Source organism: Dermacentor variabilis, unplaced genomic scaffold, assembly GCF_050947875.1.
Source record: "Dermacentor variabilis isolate Ectoservices unplaced genomic scaffold, ASM5094787v1 scaffold_18, whole genome shotgun sequence".
NCBI classification, from domain to species: Eukaryota; Metazoa; Arthropoda; class Arachnida; order Ixodida; family Ixodidae; genus Dermacentor; species Dermacentor variabilis.
The window spans coordinates 7322926-7350162 of record NW_027460346.1 but is presented as its reverse complement, the minus strand read 5'-3'; the positions used below and the strand labels follow the sequence as shown (position 1 = coordinate 7350162).

The window sequence follows — 27237 nt, the reverse complement described above, 5'->3', positions numbered from 1 at the left end:
GCACTCACCAAACCTCGCAGGCAGGAATTCCGCGCAGTCGTTCCGCTGCAGGCAACCAGTCGTCACACAGGGCTCGTTGCACTGCTCCCGGATCGTCGTTGAGCTGCTCAGCCTACTGTCAACTGCATCTCTTTGCTGCTGGCCTCCGTTGTCGCGATCTCGCCGCTGGCAGACCGTTGTTTGAAGTCGTAGGCGATCTCACCGCTGCCAACCAGATGTTTGGATCTGACTGCTCGTACGATCTGTTGGGAACTCGGCGCTGACGCCCGTGGTTGTACCTGGGTCGCAAGCCCCAAGGGTAGCGTTGGCCTGGCGGCCTGGGGTACAACTGGAAGCATCCGAAGGTCCCGGCAAAGCATGAGTCGACTGGTAACAACGAAACAACTTGTTTATTTTAACATCGCAAAGAGTTGGTGGTCAGGTTTGACCGAAGTAGAGAGACGGGAGAGCACTTCACTCAACAGAAGAAATCGGAGCCCTCCTTTTGGCGTCCGGGGGCAGCTGTTTTTATACTCTCGCAGTTGAGGGCAAGAAGGAACCCCTCAAAAGACGAGCACGTGAATGTACAATGGGCTAATGGTGACGCACACTGTCGTGGCGCTGCGCACGATCTCGTAGCACCCTGTCGTGGCGCTGCGCACGATCTCGTAGCACCCTGTCGTGGCGCTGCGCACGATCTCGTAGAACTCTGTCGTGGCGCTGCGCACGATCTCGTAGCACTCTGTCGTGGCGCTGCGCACGATCTCGTAGCACCCTGTCGTGGCGCTGCCGGTCGGACACAATGACTGTAATGAGAGGCTGGTCCCTGCTTTGGCATCGCCTGTTTCGGGCACAATGACTGGAACGAGATCCCTGCTTTGGCATCGCCTGTTTCGGGCCCAATAACTGGAATGAGATCCCTGCTTTGGCATCGCCTGTTTCGGGCACAATGACTGGAACGAGATCCCTGCTTTGGCATCGCCTGTTTCGGGCCCAATAACTGGAATGAGATCCCTGCTTTGGCATCGCCTGTTTCGGGCACAATGACTGGAATGCGAGGAGGATCCCTAGGCGGTCGCATCGCCGCAGACGCGCCTGGAAACACCTGGCGATGAGTGTTGCGGCGACGACGATCGGGCCAAAATGTCTGCCGCCCGCCGCAGTCGCGCCGGCAAAACCACGTGTCGCAGGCGAAACGCAACAGCAGGAACACACAGGACAGCGCTATCAGCGCTGTCCTGTGTGTTCCTGCCTTCTGTCGTCGTTTTTTCGCGCTGCCCCTTCAAGATGTTCAACCAGTACCAACTCGCCCAAATGTCGATCCTTCTATGGGGAGGGCCCTTACCGCGAACCAACGACGCCTAAAAGAGAAAGGATCAGCCACCTAAGATCCCCAGGACCCGCGAGTTGCCACCAGCGGAGGCAACCTCGTGAAAAGTCACCTGGCAGAGGGGATCAGTCGCCCATCCACAACCAGACGCCCTTTCCGCGAACCAACGATGCCTAGAGGAGATAAGCCGCCTACGATTCCCAGGACCCGCGGGTTGCCACCACCGGAGGCAAGCTCGTGAAAAGTCACCTGGGAGAGGGGATTAGCCGCCCATCCCCAACCAGACGCCCTTTCCGCGAACCAACAATGCCTAGAAGAGAAGGGATCAGCCGCCTACGATTCCCAAGACCCGCGGGTTGCCACCACCGGAGGCAAGCTCGTGAAAAGTCACCTGGGAGAGGGGATCAGCCACCCATCCCCAACCAGACGCCCTTTCCGCGAACCAACGATGCCTAGAGGAGATAAGCCGCCTACGATTCCCAAGACCCGCGGGTTGCCACCACCGGAGGCAAGCTCGTGAAAAGTCACCTGGGAGAGGGGATTAGCCGCCCATCCCCAACCAGACGCCCTTTCCGCGAACCAACAATGCCTAGAAGAGCAGGGATCAGCCGCCTACGATTTCCAGGACCCGCGGTTTGCCACCACCGGAGGCAAGCTCGTGAAAAGTCACCTGGGAGAGGGGATCAGCCGCCCATCCCCAACCAGACGCCCTTTCCGCGAACCAATGACGCCTAGAGGAGATCAGCCGCCTACGATTCCCAAGACCCGCGGGTTGCCACCACCGGAGGCAAGCTCGTGAAAAGTCACCTGGGAGAGGGGATTAGCCGCCCATCCCCAACCAGACGCCCTTTCCGCGAACCAACGATGCCTAGAGGAGATAAGCCGCCTACGATTCTCAAAACCCGCGGGTTGCCACCAACCGAGGCAAGCTCGTGAAAAGTACCTGGGAGAGGAGATCAGCCGCCCATCCACAACCAGACGCCCTTTCCGGGAACCAACAACGCCTAGAAGGGATCAGCCGCCTACGATTCCCAGGACCCACGGGTTGCCACCAGCAGAGGCAAGCTCGTGAAAAGTCACCTGGGAGAGGTGATCAGCGGCCCATCCACAACCAGACGCAGTGCCTGTCACGTGACGTTTGCGTGAGCAAGATCCTGCCTACGATTTTAGTGGGCCTATTTAAAGGGCCCCGCAACGTACTTTTTGACTTGATTCTCTTCTATATCTTTCACCAACCTTTGAATAAACCGTGCAAGTTTCGCACTAGAGGTAGTCTCGTCCGTGCCTGGTCGTCATTGTGTACCCGACGCCTGCCGACAACGCCACGCTACCCAATAGTAAAGTCGGTCGAGGTTCGAGAAACAGGCGTCGCAACATGTCCTCGCCCCTAATGTCACCACTTATTCCCGTCTGACTGCAGTGTGGAATCCTCGAGGAAGCACTTACACTTTCAAAGCTCGAAGGGAAGATCTCTCCACAGTACGCTGTCGAGTAGCGTCACCATATTTTCCTCGTCAAACTGCGGCGGCGGCAGGATGAGGCACCAAGCGGGAAAACAAGTTCCCAAAGCTTAATAATAATCACGACAAATAAGCGCTGCGACTGAAGGTCAGTGCCAGCACTGCGAATGCGAGTGCGCGACTACAAAAGGAAAACAGCTATATACAATGCCTCTGCTGCGACTTTTAGGCCAAACGCGTTGAACGTATACCTGTCTAACAATCAGTGTGGCCAAAAAAATATCTGCGTGTGGTTTCTCCTGCTTTTGTTTATGTTTACCAAGTTACATACACATGTATGACGTTTTGAAGGTATAAGTAGCAACGAGAACTGGAAATGAATCTGTTGTTGAAAGTCAGCTCTGTGTGTTTGTCAAATGTGCCTTTCTGTGTCCCTGTCGTTCAGCTTGCGCTACAACAAAGTAGATTACATTTAGGTGGTTGTTTCTGGACAATGGGGAACGACTTCATCCGAGAAGTGCTTACGGCGATGACGTCAGTCTCGCCAAGGATAACGTCGCATCCCTCTCCAATGTTAACGTTACAGAACCATTTAGCGTGAGTATACAGTTACAGCTGCAGCGTCTGCATGCTGAGCACGTCCTCGCTGTACCACGAAGCGCACGCCCAGTTGAACACGCAAATTTTAATCTGAGACAAGTACAAATAAAAGGGTGAAAAATCCGCGCCCACGTCTACCCCTAAAGGTGAGGCTTCACAACAAAATTATCTGCCACTAATGTCAGATAATTTGGGGATATCCCCTCCTCTACGTCCGCACCGCTGACAAGCTAGTATTTTCCTCCATATAGGTTTCTAATGTCTTTCAGCAAGCACACGTGCTCCGTTCGCCAATCGTGTTTGTCCTTTTGCGTTTTCCCGACCGTGAACCCATGTGGCAACTCGGTCAGTCCGCCATTTTTGTTCAAGCATGCCGTCGCGCATATCTGGCTCGTGGGCCGTCTGATGCGACTGCTTGTGTGCGCATGCGTGTAAAGAGTACCAGAAAGGCTGAAGGGGACCTGTCACGCTGCACGAACGAAAGGGAAGCGTGAGAAAGAACGTGTTCAATGTTGGCAACACCGATGTGGTGACAGCCGCCGGTAGGGCCCAGAAAATGCGGTTGCACTCAGATCGGCAGCGATGCGGCCTTCTGGCGCAAGACGGAAACAAGGTTGCTCATTGGGCGGTTGCAGGGAGAGAGCGTGCTGCAGCGAAGGAACGAGCCCATCGTAGTTAGTTGCCGTGAGAAACGCTCGAACACGGTCGTTCAAACCGACTGGACAACACTCGCGGCACAGTTGGCCGGCCTGAGCCATAGACGGCGAAATTGCATGTTGAGGAAACTTCGAGATGAGGGTACTTTTTTATCATTTGTAGCCACTTGAAGATGGCTGGATGCGATACAATTCTGACATGGAAAGTATTCCTTGAGATATCCTCTCCCCATCTAAATGATTCACTTACGTATGAAAAGGATCATTTGCTTTTTTTTTTGGGGGGGGGGAAGGGGGGACGGAAACAGCTAGGTAATCGATGAAGCAGGAGCTACGTTCGCAGAAGTAGCTCTGCCGCTAACTGCACTGCTACATTTCCACACGCACGAAGTAAAGACGACGCGGAAAGTTAGAGTAAGACAGAACGCAGATATTGTGTTGTGTGTGCTCACATTTGACGCCCTGGCAACGCGATCAATGGGCCCACCATACGAGCGCCCCTATACGTTCCTCTAATCACCGGCGCCGTTTTCACGTGCGTTCCAGACCAAATACGTATTCCCTGCTATAAAACGAAACAAAAGAAACAAACACAAACCAAATACCTTCGGAATAATGCATGGTAGTCCGGCTAAAAAGCAACGGTATCCGGCACTGAGCTGTCCTTGAAACCCTATATCGACAACGTCCGCTTCAAGTGCGCAACGCACCTTCCCCAGAATTCACGTCCTGCGACGAACCGTCACGCCACGGACCCTCCCATCGAGAGGCATTACGCTATACTTACTGTGTAAGTATAACCCCGACGTTCCCCCCCCCCCCCCCCACAAAATGGCCGGAAAGCCGCGGTGCTCGCCAAATGCTATAGCTCGTTGGCGGCAGACGTAGAGGATGGCGCTATGAAATATGGCACGATCCGGCGTAGTAAACTATACGAGCCATTCGGCGTAGGTAGCACGCAATAAACGAGGGCGAAAGGAAAAGACGTGGGTACACGCAAACCAACCCTACGTGTGCCCTATAGTTTCTGTCTCTTGTGCTCTCGTCTATCGCGAATGACCGGCTCCAAATCATGCAGATACCAAGTCGTCCAAATCGCCAATCTCCTACCAACAACTGCGTCCAACAAGCTTCCTACGTATTCGAACACTTGAAGTACAGCCATCTTTCTGGCTCGTTGCACGTCGCACCGTCTCAGACTGCGCATGCACTACTTGGGCCACCCAGCCTAGTCGTACACGCCAACGTCCAGCATCCTTCAGAATGTGACGAAGGTTTTTACAATGAGCTAGAAAGAAATTTTGCGCGCGCCACTGTTCCGTCAATATCGGTTTGGGTTGGACAAAGCGTGACCGAAGACGTCAGCATGCACGGCTGTACAAATAAAGTTTCTTCGTATTTAAGCCCGCAAAGTTGCGAATCGACCGCAATGCACGCAGCAATAAGCATTATACACTCACAATCAAAGGCTATAATAAATGAAACATGAAACTGAAACGAAGAGTTGAATCAGCGTGATTTTACCGCAGTTGAAGGCAGTCTAATGGAGGGAGAGGAAAGAATGTGCATTTCGATTTTTTACTTCTTCCCACTTCTTTTTTCGACTTAGAAATACTAATAAACGTGCACGTTATTTCCTGCGTATACACGGGAAAGACAAGCCAGAGAGAAAAATTAACACAAAAGTGAGTCACTTAGGTATGCTTACGTGATTTGAAAGCGAAAGCATTATGACTTCTCTAATTTATCTGCTACGTGCATGATACATGACGTCATACATTGTCACGTCTGCATCACAACTATACCTTAATCCACCTTGCTCTAATTTGTACAAACGTTAATCCACCTTAACCAACCATGCTCTAATTTGTACCAACTTTGATCCAGCTTATTGCACCTTAATCCGCCTTGCTCTAACCTGTAGCAACCTTAATTCACCTTCATTTGCTTTACTTCGCCTTAACTCACTTTACTTGCAGGAGCCGAAACAAAATGACGACGAAAGCGTTTAGAAAATGCTCTAACAACTGCTAGAATCCATGCGCGTGATTCTCTGTGGCCTCCAGACCACGGCTTCCAAAAGCGCCGTGCACGTGGTCGCCGTACCGGAGCCGCTTATTGCTGCTCTATACATAATTTAAAGACCTTCCTCGGAACCTGTACTGCTCACGCAGGAGAAGCCGACACACAAGCTACTTCGCTGCGCGTTTTTGTGAAGTTTCAATTGGATTCGTGACTCAAGAAATGCTCTGCAAGGTGGATGACACTTCTGAATGACTTTTTTGAACTTTGTTCATAACCTTGAGGATGCTGAACTTGCCTTCATCGTTGTGCAACCGCCTTCTATGTCATCATCACGCCTCATGCAGCCTTTACGTCCCCTTTCCCCCCTCCCCTTGTGCAGAGCAGCAGGCCAGAGCACGCTAGCTCAGACCGACCTTTCTGCCTTCCTTCAAATAAGTTGTCTCTCTCTTTCTCTCTCACACTTTACTCTAATTAACCTTAACTTACATTAATTCACATTAATGGCCCATATTTACTATCAATTAACCTTGTTATACCATTTACTATCTTCCGTATTACTACTGCCGTCGTACAAGACGCTGATGACGTGACTGATGATGACGATTTTTGGTACCATCGCTCTATCACGCCAGATTTCCTGCCTCATGGGGCATATAATGCTTTCGCATTAATAATAAAACGACACTAACGTCACATTCCGTAATAACGTACTAAGTAAGATGTAACGATTCCACACTTATCATCGGTCGCGCCGAGCGGCCCAACCCTCAGACAGGGCGGCATGCGAGCCAACGACAAGGGCGAAAAGAACGCTCTAAAAAAGAAAACAAGGAACCGTCGAAAATTTCTCCCCAGTGTTACCACGCAATGACACATCGATTCAGCAAAAACACAGCTTCGCCTTAGCTCAGTAATTGATACTTGTATACATAGTAGGAGTTACATTTTACTGTTTGTTTGTTTTTTAATGTCTTACACGAGTCTTCTGTTTCCTTCCTCCTCGTCGTTTCATCGGCCGGCTTCGACTAACCGAGTCCGCGGCCGACCCGCTTCTCCCGCGAGGGTCACGCGCGCGCGCTCGTAGAAAGAAGGCCGACAGAGAGAGCGGCATTGCATTTCCCAGCACGCCCGGAGCGGGACCCGAACCAGCCAGTTCGTCCACCGCCGACGAGCCACGCCGGTTTTCATAGCCCCCCTTCCCCCCCCATGCTCCACTTTCTTTGCTTCAGCCGCGCACTCGGAGTCGGCCATTATATGGCGGATGCGCCCCGGAGAGTGGAGCAGCGCGGCGTCCAACTTGAGAGGAGTACGCCTGTGAGTCACCGCGGGACTTGCCGAGCAAGAACGTACATACACTCGAGGCTGCACACAGTCCGCGAACAGCGGCCGACGAAGAGGGCAAACGGTGCGCCTGATAGGAAGACGCACGCCGAGCCGGCGGAGCACCGTCGATGCAGACTGAATTTGGGTAGCGACAATGCGCTGAAGCTTCTATTTGTTCGCAGCCTCCGAGATCGCGGAGGCCACGGTTTGTTCAAAGCGACGGAGCTGAGGGAAAGCAAAGGCTGTAGAACCGCACAGTTTTTCCGGCGTTCAGCCGGGCTGTCTTACAACCCGTTCTGCAAAGGCAAAAAAAAAAAAAAAAAACAGAAAAAAAATTTAAAGGTTCGATTTTGCAACATTTGGACGACACACACAGAAGAGAAACACACACCACAGAGCGCTACTTGCAACTATCGTTTTATTCCCTTGTCAATGGAATAAATACTGGAAGATACTAGAGGGGGGGAGGGGGTAACGACAAGAACCTCTAATATGCTATGCCAACACGCCCAGTCTTCAACCTTGGCAATTTTCCAAAGTAATGCCCGCGTTGTGACCGGTCGGGTTGCCGGGATGCGCAGTGAAACTTATTCCTTTTCGGTATACCGGAACTGTACCCTATTATTCTAGATTAATACTTCTTTTGGTATTTCCTTAATATTGGCCTCGAGCTCCACCACTGGAAAAGCTGGCGCCACCGTCGGCGTGACGTGCTAGGAGGGATCACGTGGATATAGCGGCCGCGTCGGCTGCTTCGGGCGCGCCGAAGCGAGCTGTAAACGAGTCTACATTCCCTCGTACGCTGCGGTCCTCATTTAGTGGCGAAATTTTCCCGCTTCGAGTGTCTCCTTTACAACACTTCAAAGCACTACCATAGGTAGTGGCTGCCTTTGAAGGCGAGCAACATGGTAGACTACTGCTCGGTTCCGCAGGGCCGGACGCACGCAACGGAGGCCGGTGTCAGCCTTATTCACACGTAGCCGCAGGACAAGAAGCTGCGTGAAGCTTGGCTCGCGAAACATAAAACCGGCAAACAGTCATCGGCTACAACTCGGGTACGCAGGAAGCACAGACGCGAGGAAGGTTTCTGCTACGTCGCCCGGTCTGCGATGTTCTGAAAACGCGCACTGAGACGCTCGCCCGAGTCCGCTGCCCGACTAATGTCATGACGGTTTGGTATATGAACTTGTCGATGCTATAGGTACTCGCAAGTTCAGTGGAGTGGAAAGGCAGCGGTAAGAAGCACATTTAAAAAAAAAAGCATGGCATATGGTCATGTTTGTGTTATGAATTAATGCACTGGATTACAAAAAAAGGAGCAGCGGGAAATTGCACGCTGAGAACACCGATAAACATACAGTGCGACGCAACTCGAGAAATAATATTGAAAGGTCGAAGAATTTAGAAGAAAAAAAGAAAGAGTGAATCGTCGCGACGGGACATCACAGTCCCTCCCCGTAGGCGTCGAAGTCTCTACAATGAAATTATTTTTGAACAGCTCTGATAGCGTCCACGCAACAATGGTTGCTTGTATACTGTCAAATGCTCATATTCTGCGGCCTAAAGCTCATGGCACGGTGCGAAAACGCGCGCGCGGAGAAAGCGAAACAGTGCGCGGACAAGCATGCAGACGCGCAGTCGGTCGCTGCGAATCTGCGCGATCGCTGCATTGAGGCTTCGTTCTATTACGCTCCATTTAGTTATACAAACACTATAAGAACATATTTCACATAGTTTGCTCTCAGCGTTTACCTACCTTTCACGCAAGAAGCCGGTTCGGGAGACTCCATCGCGGCGACCGCGCGCAGTGGCGTTCACTGTACGTATTCGGTGAGGAGATAGCGTCTGTAAACGATTGTGTGCTTTCAGTTTGCCCAAGATTATTATTTAGACAGTAAGAAACTTCTCTCGTTTTCGAAAGTACTTATAGAAATGTCCGAGAGAGCTCGCGCGTGGTGTTTTCAGTGAGCGCTGACAGCAAAACCTATGAGGAGCGCGCCGCATGATCCCTCATACTACGCCAGCGAGGCGCTTCCGATAGATGGCGACTCCGTAACTCCTCGCCGCCAATAGCATAAAAGTGCAACGAATGAAGGAGGTACTTGAAAGGCGCGGAAAATCCGCCTTGGCTTATAGGGCCATGCGTATAATAAGTCGAAAGAAAATAACCACAGTGGAAAAATTAGGCCAGTGTTTGGATCGGACTGCTGGTACGATCTGTTGGGAACTCGGCGCTGACGCCCGTGGTTGTACCTGGGTCGCAAGCCCCAAGGGTAGCGTTGGCCTGGCGGCCTGGGGTACAACTGGAAGCATCCGAAGGTCCCGGCAAAGCATGAGTCGACTGGTAACAACGAAACAACTTGTTTATTTTAACATCGCAAAGAGTTGGTGGTCAGGTTTGACCGAAGTAGAGAGACGGGAGAGCACTTCACTCAGCAGAAGAAATCGGAGCCCTCCTCTGGCGTCCGGGGGCAGCTGTTTTTATACTCTCGCAGTTGAGGGCAAGAAGGAACCCCTCAAAAGACGAGCACGTGAATGTACAATGGGCTAATGGTGACGCACACTGTCGTAGCGATGCCGTAGCACCATGTCGTGGCGCTGCGCACGATCTCGTAGCACCTGGTCGTGGCGCTGCGCAGCACACTGTCGTGGCGCTGCGCAGCATACTGTCGTGGCGCTGCGCAGCACACTGTCGTGGCGCTGCCGGTCGGACACAATGACTGTAACGAGAAGATGGTCCCTGCTTTGGCATCGCCTGTTTCGGGCACAATGACTGGAACGAGATCCCTGCTTTGGCATCGCCTGTTTCGGGCCCAATAACTGGAAGGAGATCCCTGCTTTGGCCTCGCCTGTTTCGGGCACAATGACTGGAACGAAATCCCTAGGCGGTCGCATCGCCGCAGACGCGCCTGGAAACACCTGGCGATGAGTGTTGCGGTGACGACGATCGGGCCAAAATGTCCGCCGCCCCGCCGCCGTCGCGCCGGCAAAACCACGTGTCGCAGGCGAAACGCAACAGACCGCCCCGCCGGGGAAAGGAGATCCCGATGGACAGGGGACTGCATCCGCTGTCCGGAGGGATGTCGCTCGATGATGCTCATAACCGAAGTCGGGCGTCCCTTGACGTCTCTTGAGCGCAGCGCACAGAGAAGGCCTCGTTCTCTCGTTCAGGTTCGCACGGGACACTGCAAAGTGACTTCGGGAGAGTTCACATTTTTGTTCTCGTTCCCGGCAAGCGTTAGAACTACGCTGAAAACTCAACCGCTCAGTCAGCAAGCACGGCACAACCCTCACTAAGCCCTGCCAGGCTCTTTCCCCTTTTTATACCACTGCCTAGTTCCTTACAGTAGTCTAGCATCACTCAGAACGCGTCCACAAATTGAAAAATTGCACTAGAAAGCATATCATCACTTTGAAACACTAAACAAAAGCAATATGTTAAAAAAAATCCTGCCTCAGGAAGAAAAACATCAGTAACAAACAATTTTGAGGCTGATTCCTACGTTAGGGGCTTCGACTTAAGCCATCGGCGTTACCGTTGAGACTCCCCTTTTTGTAACGCACCTCAAAGGAATATTGTTGTAAAGCGAGGCTCCAGCGCAGGAGGCGGCCATTTTTGGGAGAGATGGTCTGCAGCCATTGGAGAGGGCAGTGATCTGTCTCAATGATAAACCTCGAGCCGGCTAGATAGCATGACAATTTCTGAACGGCCCACACGAGACATGCACACTCTTTCTCGGTGGCGCTATACGCCTGCTCACGACTGGTCAGCTTACGACTAGCATACAGGACGGGGTGTTCTACTTCTCCATTTTCCCGTTGGCACAGTACAACGCCCATGCCTCGCTCACTAGCATCGCACTGAACAATGAACCCTTTTGTATAGTCTGGCGATCGTAGCACAGGCTGGCTTGTTAGGGCACTCTTTAGGGCGCTAAAAGCTCTTTCCTTTGTCTCGTCCCAGACGACTGTTTGAGGCTCTATCTTTCTTAGAGCATCCGTCAGGGGAGCCGCGATATCAGAGTACCTAGGGATGTACCTCTGATAGTAGCCGGCGACACCTAAGAACGACCGAATATCGGTCTTTGTGCGCGGTTGCGGAAAGTCTCGCACAGCGGCCACTTTTATTTCAGAGGGGCGGCGACGACCCTGACCAATCACGTGACCGAGGTAGACAACCTCGGCCTGTGCTAACTGGCACTTAGGAGCCTTTACTGTCAAGCCTGCTTCGCGCAGGCGGGTTAGCACTGCCCGCAAGTGTGTCATATGCTCAGACCAGGATGCGGAGAATATCGCTACGTCGTCTAGATACGGTAAAGCGAATTCTTGCTGTCCCCGCAACACTTTATCCATGAGACTTGAAAAACAGTATGGCGCGTTCTTCAAACCAAAACTCAACACTTTAGGACGGAATGTTCCCATTGGTGAAATGAACGCCGCATACCTACTAGCCTCTTCAGTAAGTGGAACCTGCCAATAACCCCTGACAAGATCTAGGGTGGAAATAAACTGAGCGCTACTAACTTTCTCAAGGCGCTCCTCGATGTTAGGGATCGGATAAATTTGATCCTTAGTGATGGAATTAAGCCTGCGGTAGTCGACGCAAGGACGAGGTTCCTTGCCCGGTACCTCAACTAAAATCAAAGGGGAGGTATAATCACTCTCACCTGCCTCAATAACACCGAGCTGTAGCATTTTCTTTACCTCAGCCTCCATAATATCGCTCTGGCGGGGTGACACCCGATACGCCTTGGATCGTACTGGCTCTGTGGAGGTAAGTTCTATATCATGAGTAAGTACAGAAGTCCTACCAGGCCTCTCAGAGAACAGACCTTGAAACTCTTGTAATAGCTGGTGTAGTTCGGTTTTCTGCTCAGGCGACAGCGGTGCTTTACTGATAAGGTCACTAATGACTTGACCGGTGTCTTCCCTGTTCGTCACTGAGCCTAGTCCCGGAAGCTCGACCGGAAGCTCTTCAGGAACGTTTACCATCATGCACACCACTGCTTCCCTTTGTCTATAAGGTTTGAGCAGATTACAGTGGTAAACTTGCTGTGCTTTCCGCTTTCCTGGCAGACTTACCACGTAGTTAACGTCCGACAGTTTCTGAACAATTCGCGCTGGGCCCTCCCACTGCACGTCTAGTTTGTTGTTTAGCGATGTGCGCAATATCATGACCTCATCGCCAACCTCAAAACGACGGGCCCTGGCTGTCCGATCATAATAAACCTTGGCCCTCTGCTGGGCCTTTGCCATTGCTTCACCTGACAACTCCTGTGCCCTTCTTAAGCGTTCGAGGAGCTTAAGCACGTACTCCACCACGACTGGGTCGTCGCCCCTACCTTCCCATGATTCTCGAAGCATGCGAAGCGGAGATCGAAGCGAGCGACCGTACACCAGTTCAGCTGGCGAAAACCCCGTAGCCGCATGCGGCGCGGTCCTTAAAGCAAACATCACCCCAGGCAGACACAGCTCCCAGTCAGTTCGATGTTCAAAACACAACGCTCTCAACACGCGCTTCATGACGGAGTGGAGCTTCTCAACGGAATTCGACTGTGGGTGGTACACCGAGCTGTGTAGCAGCTTTACCCCACACCTTTCGAGAAAAGTTGTCGTCAAAGCGCTAGTAAACACTGTGCCCTGATCTGATTGAATTTCTGCAGGAAAACCAACTCGCGCAAATATGGACAGTAGTGCATTAACTATCTCAACTGAGCTGAGTTCTTTAAGCGGCACTGCTTCAGGGAACTTTGTCGCTGGGCAGATCACAGTCAAAATGTGTCTGTACCCCGTGGCTGTTACCGGCAGAGGTCCCACTGTATCAATAACGAGCCGTCTAAAAGGCTCCGTAATGATAGGTACCAATTTCAACGGCGCCCTCGATTTGTCCCCTGGTTTGCCCACCCGCTGACAAGTGTCACATGTCCTCACGAAATGGTCTGCGTCCCGAAAACACCCTGGCCAATAGTACTCTTGCAAGAGACGGTCCTTACTTTTCTTAACTCCTAGGTGTCCGGACCACGAACCCCCGTGTGACAAGCGCAACAGATCCTGACGATAGCATTGAGGCACGACCAGCTGATCGAACTCCGCTCCTCTGCGGTCTAGATACTTCCGGTACAGGACTCCACCTCTTTCCACAAAACGCGCAGTTTTCCTGGCGATACCTTCTTTGACATTGCAGCGCACGTTTTCCAGGCTGCCATCCTTTTTTTGCTCGGCTATCAAAGCCGACCGGCTGACTTTTAGCAACCTATCAAGTCCGTCTGACGTAGGCGCGATGAGCAAATCAGTAGATAGCTCTTCTAACTTTCCCGTGTCGGGCGTTTCCTCTCCAGTATCTGGCGCCTTTAACGTTACAGACTCAAGTTTATTCAGTTCGGGCGTGCTCGGAATATCAGCTTGCTGCGCCTCTGACCCTTTTTCGTTGTTTGGTAACGTCGGCCCCGCAACTACCGCCTTTGCAGCGAGCTCCCGAACCTTCGATCTGGTTAAGGCCTGAACACTAGCTTCACCAAACAAAAGCCCCTTCTCGCGCAGGAGGTGATCGGACCTGTTTGAAAATAGGTACGGGTACTGGGGGGGCAGCATAGATGACACTGCCGCCTCTGTCTCAAGCGCTCCGAAAGGTCCTTCAATAAGCACCTTTGCTACTGGCAGACACACGCTATGAGCTTCCACGGCTTGCTTGATCCACGCGCACTCGCCCGTGAACATATGGGGTTCTACGTAAGACGGGTGAACTACATCCATCGTAGCTGCGGAATCGCGAAGCACTCGGCACTCTTTCCCGTTCACGAGGAGGTCTCGCATGTAAGGCTCGAGAAGCTTCATGTTCTCGTCAGTGCTGCCTATTGAAAAAAACACAACTTTTGGTGTTGTTTCCGGACACTGCGCTGAAAAGTGACCCGGCTTCTGGCACGTATAACACAAGCGCGCTCGCCTCATCTCGAACCGCTTTCTGCGTTTGGCTGCCGCCGTCTCTTTACGTTTGGTCGGACTGCTTTCACTCGCATCCTCACTACGCGTGTCCCCCTTAAATCTCATGGGCGTGAACCTTGGCCTCTCAGACTTGGAGCCAAATTCACCCTTTTGACCGTCCTTAGCTCCGCGAGCTCGACGCGTCACAAACTCCTCGGCTAGCTCAGCGGCTCTAGCCACCGTACTCACGTCTGGCCTATCCAAGACCCAGTATCGCACGTTCTCCGGTAACCGACTATAAAACTGTTCTAGCCCGAAGCACTGCAGAACTTTATCGTGGTCACCAAACGCTTTCTCTTCTTTGAGCCACTCCTGCATGTTCGACATAAGCCTATACGCAAACTCTGTATATGACTCACTTTTGCCTTTCTCATTTTCCCGAAACTTCCGACGGAACGCTTCCGCAGACAGCCGGTACTTTTTTAGCAGACTCGATTTTACTTTGTCGAAATCCTCTGCTTCCTCTCTATCCAAGCGAGCGACTACGTCGGCCGCCTCGCCGGGTAACAAAGTGAGCAAGCGCTGTGGCCACGTTTCCCGAGAGAACCCCTGCTTCTCGCACGTTCGCTCAAAGTTAACCAGGAACAAACCAATGTCCTCTCCAAGCTTAAACGGCCGCATCAGGTCAGTCATTTTGAACAATACGCGTTCTCCTGCACCGTGTGCCTGACTTCCATTACGAGCGCGTTCCATCTCTACCTCGAGACGCTTCATTTCCAAAGCGTGTTCGCGCTCTTCTTTTTCTTTCTGCTCTTTAAGTTCGCGCTCCTGTCTTTTTGACTTCTCCTCAATAGTCTCAAGGCATTCCGACAGCTCGTCATCCTCAGCCTCTAACTCAAGAATAGCCGTTATCAGTTCCGGTTTTCTTAGTTTGTCTGAGACATCCAGACCCAACTCTCTTGCAAGCTCCAACAATTTCGGTTTGCGCAACGACTTCAAATCCATGGCTGCTCTGAATGCTGCTTTCTCTACTGCTTACTATTGTCTTGCCGCAAACTAACCCGGCAGCAACGACAACCACAATTACCAGCTCTGTTTCTGACACTAACAAAAAGCCTGGCAAAGCTCAGTAGAAGAAAGTCCCGCACTCACCAAACCTCGCAGGCAGGAATTCCGCGCAGTCGTTCCGCTGCAGGCAACCAGTCGTCACACAGGGCTCGTTGCACTGCTCCCGGATCGTCGTTGAGCTGCTCAGCATACTGTCAACTGCATCTCTTTGCTGCTGGCCTCCGTTGTCGCGATCTCGCCGCTGGCAGACCGTTGTTTGAAGTCGTAGGCGATCTCACCGCTGGCAACCAGATGTTTGGATCGGACTGCTGGTACGATCTGTTGGGAACTCGGCGCTGACGCCCGTGGTTGTACCTGGGTCGCAAGCCCCAAGGGTAGCGTTGGCCTGGCGGCCTGGGGTACAACTGGAAGCATCCGAAGGTCCCGGCAAAGCATGAGTCGACTGGTAACAACGAAACAACTTGTTTATTTTAACATCGCAAAGAGTTGGCGGTCAGGTTTGACCGAAGTAGAGAGACGGGAGAGCACTTCACTCAACTGAAGAAATCGGAGCCCTCGATTGGCGTCCGGGGGCAGCTGTTTTTATACTCTCGCAGTTGAGGGCAAGAAGGAACCCCTCAAAAGACGAGCACGTGAATGTACAATGGGCTAATGGTGACGCACACTGTCGTAGCGATGCCGTAGCACCATGTCGTGGCGCTGCGCACGATCTCGTAGCACCTGGTCGTGGCGCTGCGCAGCACACTGTCGTGGCGCTGCGCAGCATACTGTCGTGGCGCTGCGCAGCACACTGTCGTGGCGCTGCCGGTCGGACACAATGACTGTAACGAGAAGATGGTCCCTGCTTTGGCATCGCCTGTTTCGGGCACAATGACTGGAACGAGATCCCTGCTTTGGCATCGCCTGTTTCGGGCCCAATAACTGGAAGGAGATCCCTGCTTTGGCCTCGCCTGTTTCGGGCACAATGACTGGAACGAAATCCCTAGGCGGTCGCATCGCCGCAGACGCGCCTGGAAACACCTGGCGATGAGTGTTGCGGTGACGACGATCGGGCCAAAATGTCCGCCGCCCCGCCGCCGTCGCGCCGGCAAAACCACGTGTCGCAGGCGAAACGCAACACCAGCCCGAGCGAACAAGAGAAAGTTGCTGGCGTCTTCGCGCCCTGTTCAGCTAATCTGCACACAAATGGCTATTGTCCCATCACCCCTATGGATGTATAAAAGGTGCTTTGGTTTGTCCCGTACCTTCACCCTCGAGGTCGAATCGTTGATGAGGACAAATAGTTTTCCTTATTTGCAACGTTATGTGGCAAGTAAAACATGAATATAGCTGTGACAGACGAGATATTGTTGTCGAATTCTCGTGTCAGGTGTTTCAGTACGCAGTGCGGTCTTGAACTGCGGCTTTTCTCATCGCACGTAAAGTTCGACCTCGCTGTCGTCAACGATAAATATGTTTGTAGCCCTAAAGGTCAGAGCGTTAGCCATGGGACAATCCGGCACCTTTTAAGGAGTGAAAATTTTGAGAGTACACAGGAGTTTCGCAATAGGGGATATTTGGAAAACCGTTCGGTATCCGTGAAGATGGTTTGCAAACCAAATGCGCATCGTACAGGGATGCACATTGCGACACATTTCCATATTCGAAACGTGACCAGCGCGAGCGACTAAAACACGATGTTGCGTTACTTCGACCAGATGGTGTGCAAGATGGTGTGACTGTGCAAAAGTGGACAGTGTGTGACCCTGTACGTTTCTGTATATAACTGACAGTGTTCGAGACGATGTGGCGGCCTGATAGGCCGTGCTACAGCGTCCATATTGTTACATCCATACAGTCTTTTCTTTTCTCTCGTCTTTCATACATACCCCTTTTCCGCTTACTCAGTACAGCCGGTGATACCCTCGGGCTAACCTCACTGTCTTTGCCTCTATCTCCTTCTCTCTCTCTCTCTCTCACACACACACACACACACACAAACGCGGCACCATGGACAATAGCGCGTTTCTCTCGTTTTGTATATCCCATGTGGCTGGCAAGAAGTTGAAAAACTGAACTCGTGCTACTCTAATCACTAGATCCCAGAGCGGGCCACCTCCACAACGTCGTAACGGCGATTCGTTCGGGAATTGTTTCTATAGGCACGTACGACACACGCTGTGGTACGATACACTGTAAGGCGGTTACCAGCGAGATTCCAGCTTCGAGGGAGCCGGCTACTACCGTCAATACTATAAAGGGCTGTCTGTGTTCCAGTTCTCCTAATCTCAGTTTCGCCGCTTGTAATAAACGACTTGCAAAATGAACATGTTGTTTGTCGGGCCAAGCGACATATAAGTATTTCGACAAAGATTAGCTATAAATGGCGACCGAGTGTAATAATGTAGACCGTAAACAGTACCCCACTGGGCGAAATTGGAAACGAGGCAATTTAGCCAAACAATGTCCCTTCGCACTTTTTATCTACGTTATGAGTGATTATGAGTGATTATCTACGTTATGACCCTAAGCCGGTCATTCAGGCACCTGTCTGTTTGTCCAGTACAGCACTTTCCAAAGGGAAGTGGAATTTTGTATACCACCCCTACATTGCAGTTAATGAAGCGGGTGACATGCTCCTTAGTGCATGTACCTTGACTCCCGGCGTTGTTTACCAACACGCAAATTCTTGCGAGCTTTTGTGGCGTTGAAAAAAACAACACCTAAACCGCACTTGTTCGCCGCCTTTTTTAAGCAGTGGGACACCCCCGTACGTATGACACGGCCACAGAGCGCCCACTGGGACATGCGTTATTGCACCGAACGGCTGCCGGGTCAGCTTTAACCTTTATAATGAGGCTCTCAGTGACTGACACCAAGGTGTCATCGGGGTACCCGGCCCTAAGTAAACGGCTCGCCAGTTGCTGAACGCTGCAGGAAACCTGGTGCACACGAGATTTAACCAGAGCAGCTCTGGGGCAGTTAGTAGCTATGCCTCCTTTAACTAACTTGAAGTGCGCCTAACGGTAGTCAAGCAAGGGCTTCTTGCTCTATAGGAGAGTACATCCAACAAAGGGAACTATCATTTAGAATGGCACGAAAATCTAAGAACTGTAGGCGACCATCTACTGGCAACTCAAGTGTGAACTTAAGTCCTACTGCACACTTTTCAAAAACACCCAGAACGTCTTTAACAGCAAAGCCTCAGGCTTCAAACCTTTCAGCACAAGAAAGTCATCGACATACCTAAAAATCTACAAAAGTATTGTCAAGTAACGAGAAAATAAGATTTTCAACAACAGATAAAACAAATCACTTAAAAGAGGCGCTATGCGCGAACCATGCAATGCCGACACCATCTTTTTGGACAAATGTGTCCTGGTCAAACACAACAGGCGTATAAGAGATAAAATCCCAGCATCCCCGCGAATTTGTCAACAGAAAGGCCAGCGGCATTTTGAAATTCAACGGGACCAAACTCTTCGAATATGCTCCCTCGCGCAAATTAAAAGCTCAGTCTGGGAGAGGGCGTAAAAAAAAAAAAGTTCTTCCAGGTCGATTCAGAAGGCAAATGACGGTTTCCCGGTGTTTTCGTGCGCCGTAAGGTAGTTAACCAGTTCATGAGAGTTGCGCAACACGAACAGGTCATTGACATGCAACTTTTCAAGGTGTTTCTGAAGAAATTTTGACATTTCCCTTTGCCAAGACTCTCAGTGACAACTGCTCTGAGAGGGGCGTCTACTTAATGCGTCTTAGCGGAAAAGAACATCGTCAGAGTGTCTCTCTTCGTGGCTGGCGCACGCCTCCTGAGGCCATCAAGACGCATATACAGGCATAATGTCAAGGCCCTCTTCTTGACGCTCGTCGCGACATTATCCGACAGTACAAAGTTCTCACTGGCAGCAGCACATGTCTCCTCATGAAAACATGTCTGCGAAAAGCCAACAAACCCTCCTCTTTATGAGACTCCAACAGACACAGGTTATTATCCTTTACAAACTTTACGGACTGCTTAATTGCCTTACTAGCGCTTTGTCCTGCCCCAGCTTTTCTTCCGTTGGTCTCGTTCGCGCTAGTAACTATGTCACGAGAATATACCAGCCATATTTGGAGAACCAAAGTGCGAAAGGCAGTCGTGCTAGTAATGCTGCGCCAAACAGAAATAATATCAAGGAAGCAGTTTTAAGGGTCGAAAGGTCCACGCAGCAAGGGAGAGATAGATGTAAAAGAAAAAAAAAAGGTAGAAAAAGGTAGGTGTCTTCGAATAACGAAACTGTCGAGTCGAATCGATTTTTCGAGAAAAACAACCTTCGGATATCGACTGGAATATCGAATATTTTTTTTTTTTTACAGCTCGAAACAAACTGAAATAGTATAAGGTTTCCGCTGACTCCGCTTGGCAAAAGAAAGAACGTCCGGTTAACATTAATTTGCGCCTGCCTTTCACGGCCGGACTTTCGGTCAACCGAGGAGCTCGTAAACGATGAACGACCGAAAGTGATCTGATGCACGACAATGACAGTATTGTCAAACAAAGGAAGCGCACGTCACCAGACGCACATAAGAGTGGCAGTGCTCGAGAGAATGCACAGAAGTTTCCGGCTCCAAACGTTCGCTCATGAACTGGTGCCTCTAACCAAGAACAGCGGCTCTCCAAGCCATTTGGAACGACATCGCTTCCACCCGTCTTTTTCCCAGTAGACCCGATAAATGACGTCATTCCTTACGTTTGGACAGGAACGGAGATTCGACAGCCCAGAACAGCGAATTCTCGAATCACGTAAGAATCGTATAGCGAAGACTGCAGATTCACATTAGAAAAAAATAATAATAAATAGGGTTTAACGCCTCCAAAGTGCTCGATGGGATATGAAACACGCCGCATAGTGCATTGCTCCGGATTAAATTTCGAGAAGATGAGGTTCTTTAACATGCACCTAAACCTACGTACATCCCGTCCACGTCAGAATGCAGTCGGAAATAGCACACCGCGACCTCGTGCTCAGCAGCAGAACGCGAACACCACTGATGTGGGCGTTGATTCATATCACACATTTGGAATATTCGCAGATCACTAAATAAAGAAAGAGCCAAGGAGTATAGACAGCTCGGGACTACAGCTGAGAAACGTAAGGCCAAGGTGACTGACACTCTACCGCTAAGGAATTCCTGGAATCTCCTCGGATGCGCTAAATAGACAAAAAAAAAACAGACATTCGAAAAAACGACAAGAGAAAAGAGTCAGGCACTGAACGAGCAGCTGCGTCACAAACGATGCACCGTGACGCCGTCTGGAGTCGAGCTGGTACGTTTCCGCAACCGTGCACACAGCTGCAAAAAAGCAACGGGCAGTGGCGATCCGAGCACGCGCGTCGTTCGTCCGCAGGCTGCTCGCTCACGCATAAATAAAGAACCGTCGCATGCTGCGGCGACTGAGTCACGGGATTCGCGCCACGCACACACACTCCGATGCAGCACGGCACTCGCGTCACGTATAAACGCGTCCGTCACTCTCCAGAACCAGGCTCCGTGAAACGGGTATCGATTCATCAAGGCGCGTTTTCTCATCGGCCAGGTATGTATAGTGGACTGCCATAAACACGCCCGCACTACCAAGTTCTTTTTCTTTTTCTTTTTTTCGGACAGAGAACTGATGCGCGGGGACAATGCGGGCCTCCCGCATCACGCGTCAGCCCGCAATCACCGGTGAATCACGCGCAATATGAGTAACGATTGCAATTGGCCTTAATCGAACGCGCGGCAGCCAGTGGCTGCCCGAACACGCGACGAATATCAACAACCCTTCGATATTCCAACGAGTACACTTGGTAGGCGTGCAACGAGCCCTTCAACGGAACTGGAGATCGATGGCTCTGATTAACGCAATGTTAAACGTGCAATGACGCGACATTTCCTGCTCTCAAGTTTCTTGCTTTAAGTGGAAGTTCTGCACTTCGAAACTCCAGTAACATAAAAGTGCAAAGCCTCGGAGCGTCCCAAATTGTTTGCTGTAATCGCCTTTTCTACGAAACAGTTTCGGTTTCGTTTTTCCGGAGGGCGTATGCGTCGTGACGTTATGACGTACCACGTGGGTGCCGAACATCGCGACCATGACCGCGACCTTTGGCGCGCGTTCCGGCTCGCTTGGTCGTTCGCTACGCTCACACTCCTTGCGTGGCCCGATGCGTACGGACCTCAGCCTTTCTTGTTCAGCCTTGCGAGCCGTCTACAGAGTACCGGATTTCCGCAAAGAAAGCAATTATTAAGGCGGCGGCACCGCACCAACAGCTGCAGGGGATTTTGAGTTTTTGTTTCGTCCTCGATAACGATTGCGACAGCTCTCACATGGAATAAACGATCCGGCTTTACTCGTTCTTTCAATTCAGAATAACAATCTGTACAGAACACAACCTAGCCTGTGATGCAACGCGTTGGACCATTAGGGCGCTGACGCTTTCTGTTGCGCATAAGAATACTAGTACAACGCGACATCGTACACTTCGCGACGTGTCTCTTCTACACCGAGCACACCACTTGCACCTTTATGTCAGAGCTCAACAGTCCTTATAACAGCAATAAAGAAGAAAAAGAAAAAACGCACACGCTTAACACAGAGCGTATCGCGATTAAGGGAGAAAAAAAAGTAAACAATAAACATGACATCTGATCTACCGTAGCCCAGTCGAAGAATGTGTGTAGGCACCTGTCAGGCATTTTACACTAGCCTCCCCAGACCTGAAAGACAACTAAGGAATATAATTACTTTTCAAGTCTGTTCCTTTTTTTCTTAGGCTTTATGCCCCAAAACCACGATCTGATTATCAGGCACGTGGGTGGTGGTGGTGAGGGGGGGGGGGGGGGGGCGCTCCGCATTAATTTTGACCACCTGGGGTTCCTTAACGTGCACCCAATGCACGGTGCACGGGCATTTTGGCATTTCTTCCCACCGAAATGAGGCCACCGCGGCCGGGATTTGATCACGCGACCTGTTGCTTAGCAGTGCAACGCCAGAAGTGAGAGCAAGGAGAGGAAAGGCAGGGAGGTCAACCCAACGAGCGACCGGTTTGCTACCCTACAGTGGGGGGCAGGGGAAATTGAAAGAGGGAGAGAGTGAGCACTGAGCGCACGTGGGTGATGCACAAAGCCACTAAGCAAACAAGCCGGGTGGTTCTTATTACCAAATGATATCCGTTACGAACATGAAACCCCTACCCTGGTTAGAGGGCGAAGGCAGCATCACCGTGTAAGTGGATAAAGTAACCCTCTCCTCGTGATCTCTGCCGTAAAATATTCAGGCAGAACCCATATGTGCGGTGACTGTCCAAGTATGCGGATATAGCATCCTTTAGAGATGAAAATTTATTTATTGTACACTGAATGGGCCACGCACGCAAAGTCCTGGCGTAGCCTCCGATATGCGCAGCGTACCAGTGCGTGTGAAAAGGGATAATTTATCCCTGCCTCCCCGCGTGCATTCGTGGTTTGCATTGCCTTCAGTTTTTGAGTTTCCCTCAACTGTGCAGCATAGAGTGCGTTTTTTGTTCGCGCGTTCTTCTAAATGTAACGTAAATAACGTTTGCTCTACATTACTGACATAATTTTCATGCAATAAAAAAAAAATGTCGGTGGCGCAGCGCGTTATAGCGTCGTGCTGCTGTGCTTGCGGAACCCATGTGACGCACGTTCGATTCCGCAGAGCAAGGGAAAAATCTTGAAGGTTATTCTGTTTTTTCATTTAAGAGCATTGAGACGGAGGTTATGCTCGGTGCGTGGGTAAGGGCCATACTTTTGTACTGCACTACCTTAGGGATAGGCCTATATTTTCTTTTTTTATATATATAGCCGAAAGAAAGTTGGTCTGACAATTCACAAGAATGCAATTCGCAGTAAAGACCTTTTATTGGCCCAAACACAAAGACGAAGATGTAGTATTGCGTGGTATGTCACATGGTATGGTGATGCTGCATCCGGTATTTTCGTGTCAGCTCGCGGGATTCGGACGGCACTTCACGAACGCTTTTTCACTGTGTCTAGACCATGTTGGTGGAAATTTTCACGAAACCTGACGACAACAATGAGCTTAAACCACTTTCTCACAGTTTCCCTATGCATCTGACTTCACGTCCTCAATGAATATTCTACGTAATGGCTTCCGAGTTAATTTAGAAAGCATTAACAGCAAGATACCTAATTGGGTACCTATAGGGCCTGCAAGGAACTGCGATTTGACTGAACTACTAAAAGCAATTGAGGATAACGGTAAACGATCAATTACGGCGAACTCGCTAACATAGTCACGTGCTGCGCTACCAACGTCGAAATGAAACGCGATCGAGAAGAACGAAAGAACAGCATATGCACTTGATTACTAGAAACTACGATGTGCGAGCGCAGCACAACTGGGCGTTAAATACATTCCAGCCCAACACAGAAGAGCCCGTGAATATATCACAGCAGTGTCACACATAAGGACAGAATGTAAAAGGCAAAAGTGCACGCTGGTTTGGTCGTGTTACTGCTACGGCGTGACATTGCCGCGCACGGAACGTGAAAACTCGGAAATCGCTAAATTGCAGGCACGGCGAACCGTTGCACGATCGCCCCGAAGTCGTGCTTCGACATTTTCTCGCTCATCAACGGGGAACGCATCCAATATTAGCGATTTCCCGCAACGCCGCTAGTAGCGTGCAACGCCACACACGACTCATGCCGGCCTGGGTTTGCGTACGCTCACAACAAGAAGGCAAAGTGACGGGCGCTACCATGCATGAGGCTCGAGCTACATTGACTCGTAGGGACAAACTAGTTCCGACGCAATTGGAGTAGATCGGTGGACGCCACGCATACCACATAGCGACGCCACCCACTGGAAAAAAAAAAAAAAAAACAGTTGCGCTCGAAACAGAGCATGCAACATGCACGAGTCGGTCATCGATGAATCGCTGCTTGGCTATGCATCGTGGCTGCGCTCTTTCGGTTACCTCATAAAAATTCATCCAACGAATGATTTTTCTTTCCCCGTAGGATACACGAACAATGCCCGGCGGCAGCAACGCATGGCTGAAAATAGACGAAACAGAATCGGAACGCGCGACGTTTCCTTAATGATTTTCATCACACTGGGTTATGTTTTTTTGCCAAATTGGGTAATTACCCTAAGGGGGGGGGGGGGGGTCTCTCTCGACCGACTAATCGAACCCCACCGCTTACACAAAGTATTTCTGCAGCCTTTGGTACAAGTTCACCCGTCACCACCAGTGAACAAAAAGTCGCCACGGTAAAACAGCGTGATCCGGGGCCCCCAGCGTCCCCGGTGAATTCATAGCCTAGGCTTTCGAGAAATTTTCAGCGCAGAGAAGGTAATGACTTCAACGTGACAGTGTGTGGGAGAGGCTGAACATCCCAACTCAAATTGCCTTTATGATCGAGCACCTAATCGCTTGTGCTTAGATTTTAAAAACAGGGTAGTCATGGAATAAGAAACGAACGCCCAGCGTCTGGACTGGGGCTTGCATATGCACAGCCACTGAGTGATCCTGCAATCTTCTGTAACATTATTTTGCTGTCCAAAGCGGCTTACAACCCCAAAACGTGCGTCAGTAATTTAGAGAGCAGTTGGCACGTTAAGAGTTGCCAATGCCATGGCCTAGCTAGTGATACCGGAGGTTTAGCGTCATTTCACCCATTCAGGGGCCATTGTAAAAGGGAGATATGACAATTTGGAAAAGAAGGAAAGGAACTTTCTCAAGATCATTTTCAACTCGTTATCGGTAGCCGCGCATACAAAGAAAACAAACGCGACGGCGCAAGCAGGGTGCATTAAGGTAGTTCACATTAACAAGGAAGCTCGTAACCTGCGCTTGTGGGTGACAAACGACAACCTAATGGTCGAATCCATGCGGCCTACGCACCTGACTCAAAAAACGAACAGCTTAAACGTATGCTCGATCAGTGCTTGGGAAAAGGTTGGGGTTATATTTAGAAGCCCGGCAACGTTAATTGCCGTGCACACGCGGCAAGATATCGACGTCCTGCGGCGGCGCGGCGTTGAAGCCAGCCTTCCACCGGGAGACCGCAGGCTCGCCTCAAAAGAAGCGGAGCCGCCCGGCTTCGAGGCGTCATCATTACCGCAGCCTGGGGCCGTGTCTTTGACAGGTGATCCACAATAGAGAACGACGCAATATAGTGGCCGAGCCTGCTGTGCGGCCGCGGCGGTCGTTGCCATCTGACGCGAACCGGCAGCGCGGTTCAAACGACGGCGAAACGCGAGAGGTGGGGCCACACACGCTGGCCTCGCTTGAACGGCACCGCTTCCTAGTAGGCCGCCGATGCGGCTCGAGCCAGGTAAAGCTATTGAGGCCAAGCGGCAGCCTACAAGATATGCAAGCGCTGCCGCTTGACGACGGCGCCCGATTTTGCCGGGCCAGGTCCCAACGTTTGAGAAGCGAAGGGAATGTGCGATGCGAACACGACGCCAGCACTCTGTAGCCACTGCTGGTATATCTCAGCACACGCTGCCCACTTGGTGCCCACGAGGCAAACGCAAGGACGCGCGAGATCGCGTTGGCATATCATGAATACCAAACAAGTCGCCGACGATGTACGCGGAACCACCGACTGCACAGCAGAAACAGGCTGCGCGCCGAACAAGTTTGTCGAAGACACCGGCTTCATTTTCCCCAAGGCGCCGGCGAGCCCAGGAGTCAGTCAAAGCGGGCACCGATCGCCGCATTTTTTCGCTTCGAACGGACCGCCGAGGGGCCGACGCCACGGTTCTCAGAAGGGACACCGAATCGCACTGGCAGCCGGGGTCGGCAGAGACTGGGGGTCCGCAGGAAGGCGACACCCAGTCTCCCCCACCGCAGTTGTCAACGAAACACATACAAAATTCCTACCGTACGAGCAAAGCACAAACACCGACACAAACCGCATGATCGCTCACCTGCGCAGAAAATCCGGATGGAGAATCCGTTCATTGTGGTGGTAGCAGTGCAGCGCGCGTGGTCATTATAATAAAGCCGCCTCGTTGCACTGTGCGTCGTCGCCGCCGACCGGCTGTCACCTCACGAGGCCGCTGCTTGTCCGACGCATGCTTTCCGTGGTCGTTGCGGCAGAGTGTCTATCGCGCGGCAACGAAGAGCGATCACGGACAGGGCACACACAGCTCGACCACACACTGAAACACTGGCGCCACGACTCGACTCGGGAACGGAAGGCGACAACGCTCGCACGGCGAACAACGCCAAGCTCAGCCACACCTGCCACGCTCGCCACGCTGCGAACCACACAGCCGACACAACCGGCCCGACCAAAAGTTTTCTTCGGCGAGCGAGGCGGCGCCAACGTCGGCAGGTGGCGGCACAGGCACAGCTCCTCTGTGTTCTTTTTGTGCTTTTGCCGGCCGGCTTTTTCGCAGCGCGTTGCCAGCGTTTGGCGTTGCTAGCACGGTGCGAGCGAGGAGCGGTTCCCCACGTGACCGGCGAGGAGGAAAGGCTCAGGAATGTGGGTTGAGCCGCGGCGAAACCTGCACGGCGCGCACCGGCGGCGGCGACCTGGCTTTCCAAGTTGCGGCCGCGTCACGAAGTACGCGGGGTGGCCTGCTGCTTGCCGGCAGCGGAGTGCATGCTGACGATGCGCTCGAAGAGATGAGCCGGCGGCGCTCGTTGAAGGGGGCCCGGTTTTGTCTTTATTTCGCGGCGTTGCGCAGGCCGGGCATCCTTGCAAACTCGGAAAAGTGGCCCCGGGCGTTACGTGCGCTACGCGAATCGCAGTTTGAGTGCCCTAATGCCGCCGTGCAGAAGCGCGTGCAACACGGGGGGCTCTGCGGGGAGCTGCTGTGTTCGTGCATTTGGGTGCGTTTGCGTGCGCGCGTTGCAGGGGCAGGCTGCTCTCCGGC

At 51.6% G+C, this 27237-nt stretch overlaps 1 protein-coding gene across 1 annotated transcript in view; it reads right to left on the bottom strand.

The window, feature by feature from the left end:
• Nucleotides 1-26666, bottom strand: part of crb (cell polarity complex component crumbs) — a 248365-nt gene extending 221699 nt beyond the window's left edge. The window contains exon 1 of the mRNA XM_075678266.1: nucleotides 26284-26666. Coding sequence (XP_075534381.1) covers nucleotides 26284-26317 — 34 coding nt within the window. The 5' untranslated portion in view covers nucleotides 26318-26666. The remainder of the gene's footprint in view (nucleotides 1-26283) is intronic.
• Between the last annotated feature and the right edge of the window lie 571 nt (nucleotides 26667-27237).